This window comes from Rhagoletis zephyria, unplaced genomic scaffold (assembly GCF_001687245.7).
Source record: "Rhagoletis zephyria isolate East Lansing unplaced genomic scaffold, Rhagoletis_zephyria_1.1 Rzeph_scaffold_18018, whole genome shotgun sequence".
Lineage (NCBI taxonomy): Eukaryota > Metazoa > Arthropoda > Insecta > Diptera > Tephritidae > Rhagoletis > Rhagoletis zephyria.
The window spans coordinates 5190-7864 of record NW_016175079.1 but is presented as its reverse complement, the minus strand read 5'-3'; the positions used below and the strand labels follow the sequence as shown (position 1 = coordinate 7864).

Sequence of the window (2675 nt, the reverse complement as noted above, 5' to 3'; positions counted from 1 at the left end):
GTAGCAACAGGTGTGCTCGTCGTCGTTGCTAATTTTCAGTCACGGTCGACGCGCGGCGCAAAGAAACGAAAAGCGAAAACCGTATTACAAAGTGTAACACACACATACACACACAAATTAAGTCCTACAAGGCCTGAGCAGCAGCAAATTTCTCTTCAGCAATTCATAATTCAGACCATTAATAAGCAGAGAGAAGCCGAGGAGCTAAAAATATCACACACATGGAAATGAAGACCAACTCCAAAGAAGAGCTCTAACGAAGGAAGAGCTGGGAAATGAGATCAGCCAACAATTTATTTAATTTAAAATTAGTCAGGGGCGCACGATTACAATAATGAAATGAGAGAAAGAGAGAGATGACGAAAAGTTAAAAATTCACAAGTTCGAAACAGCAGAAATATTTTTGTTCCAACTTTTCAACACTTGCAAAACCAGACTACAAATCTAAAAATCACCTCAAAAGTTCTCAATTTCAAACAACACACAAAACAGAAAAAATGGGAGGCTGCCACTTTACCCGAATGGGCGACGATCCGCTGCTGCTGCTCGAAGAGGACGGCCCGCCCCTCAAGTCACTGCAGACGGATGCCAGGCCAAAGGCAGCAAATAATAATAAAGGCAACAAAAAGGGCAAGGGAGGAGGAAGGTCCAAAGGAGTTACAGCCACCACAACAGTATCACCATCATCAAAACCACCCAATTTGGCCGACGAGGGCTCCAAGTTCTTTGGTGTACCACCAGAAACTGATGACGATGATGGTGGTGATCTCGACCTTGAGGAAACCCTTTCCTCCTCCTTCAAATCAAAGAGGGAAAAAGAGGCGGAAGAGCAGCAGCAACCTCAATCAACTCCAAAAAATAAAAAAGGCAAAAAAGGAGGTAAAAAGCGGAAACGGAAGCCTCGGCGGGTAAAGCAGTGCGACGTGAAGGAGGCAAGTGAACGTCGGCGGAAGCACGAAGAGGTCCTCGCCAAGGTCTGCACGATGATCAACAGACCGGAAACGACTGAGGAAGAGAAGAAGGTGGAAATAGAGGAAAAAGAAAACACACCCAAAGCAAAGGAAGAGAAAGATGATGAGGAGAAAGGTAAGGAAACTCCCACCACCACCACCTCACCAACTACAGAATAAAATAGTTTACAAAAAACTCGCTTCACTTTTTCATTATTTCATAGAAAAAGAGCAAGGTGCGCCTATTTAAAAAATGGAAAGCTTTTAGAAATCAAAAAGCAAAGTTTTTCATTGAAAAGTTTCTCCTCATCTTCGCAGGAAAAACGAACGCAAATCTTTGGTGTAAATCAGAGGAGCAGCAGCAGCAGCGCACCTCAACATTCAAAAATGCCAAAGCGAGCGCATAATCAACTTTGCAGCACTTGCACACACAATTTAAAAAGAAGGCACACACTTTTACAAAGCAATTTCGACGATCACAACAAAAAGAAAGGAAAAAGCACTTTCTTCTTCGGCGGCTATAAAAGCATCAACACAGCAGCCAGCAACAGCGGCGGCGGCAGCACATCACACGTCAAAGTAATAACGCTCGTAAAAAGGAAGAAGTTGTAGCACAGTTTTTACATTACAACTGAAAAAACACTGTAGCAGCAGCAAGAGAAAGAGCAGCAGGATCTTCTCCATAAATTAGTCCAACAGCACAACAGCTCCAGAGAACAATTACAGCGCAGGGCGCTAAATAAAGGCGCAAAGAGGGAGAGAGAAAAAGGCAGAAAATTCTAATCAGTCACAGGCCATTCAGAAGATCCAGCACTGGACAACCAGCCAGCCAGGCATTGCTGCACCAGAAAGTGCAACAGCTGACAATCAACACACAGACACTGAAATTTGGAAAAACAAAGCAAACAGAAAGAAGAGGGATACATTGAAAAGGCAAAAGAAAGAAACCAGCAAAACCCGAATCCCGAGATCACGCTTGGATGCGGCAAAACAAAACAACAGAAAGAAGAAGAAAGGATACCGCAACATAGCACAGCAAACACACTAGGATCCACACTCTACTGAAAGTCTGCCTCCCTGAAGGTCTGCGTTGTATAATTAGCATCATAATCGACGTCATGATAAATGAGCGCGCCTGACAATTACCGCACCATCATCAAAGCAAAGGCAAAGCAAACTCTAACTATGGACAGACACAAAGAGTCCTCCTAGCCAGTCCCAAGAGTGAGCGCACCTGATTAGGGGATGAATCCTGGTGGTGGTAATTGCCGCGTGCTCCACCAACTTCTTCTTCACCAACTCTGTCGACAGAGTTTCTCAGCTTAAGGGAGATATACAAGAACTGAACTACAGCTCAGAGGAAAACAATAGCCGATGCGAGAGACAATGGGAGGACGACAATGCAAAGAGGGAGAGAGGGAGACACCTGTTGAATTGGCGGCAGCAGACATCAATTCACGATTTCGTTGTTCCCTGAACGCAAAGTTGCCCTTTTACAGAGAGCCGGTGTGTGTGTGTCTGTGTGCAAAGTCGATGTAATTGGGATGGTGGTGGCGGTGGCTAGCTCAAAACTTGAAACAAAAAAGCAGCTAAACTAAATAAAAAGAAGCAAAAAGTAGTACTAAAATCAATGAGATACACTGTCAACAAGTACTGCATTCAAATGACCATTTCGATTCCCTCGTCAGTCAGTCAGTTTCAATCTGCAAACGACAGTGACAGCGG

The 2675-nt window shown here is 44.2% G+C and overlaps 1 protein-coding gene across 1 annotated transcript; it reads left to right on the top strand.

Moving 5' to 3' along the window:
* Positions 1–521: 521 nt before the first annotated feature.
* On the top strand, positions 522–1130 carry LOC108380037 (FK506-binding protein 4-like). The gene has a single exon (XM_017636402.1). The coding sequence runs from the start codon at positions 522–524 to the stop codon at positions 1128–1130; it is 609 nt and encodes a 202-aa protein (XP_017491891.1).
* Positions 1131–2675: the final 1545 nt, after the last annotated feature.

Coding starts and splice junctions, on each gene's coding strand:
- LOC108380037 (XM_017636402.1), top strand. CDS start 522: ATGGGCGACGATCCGCTGCTGCTGCTCGAAGAGGACGGCCCGCCCCTC.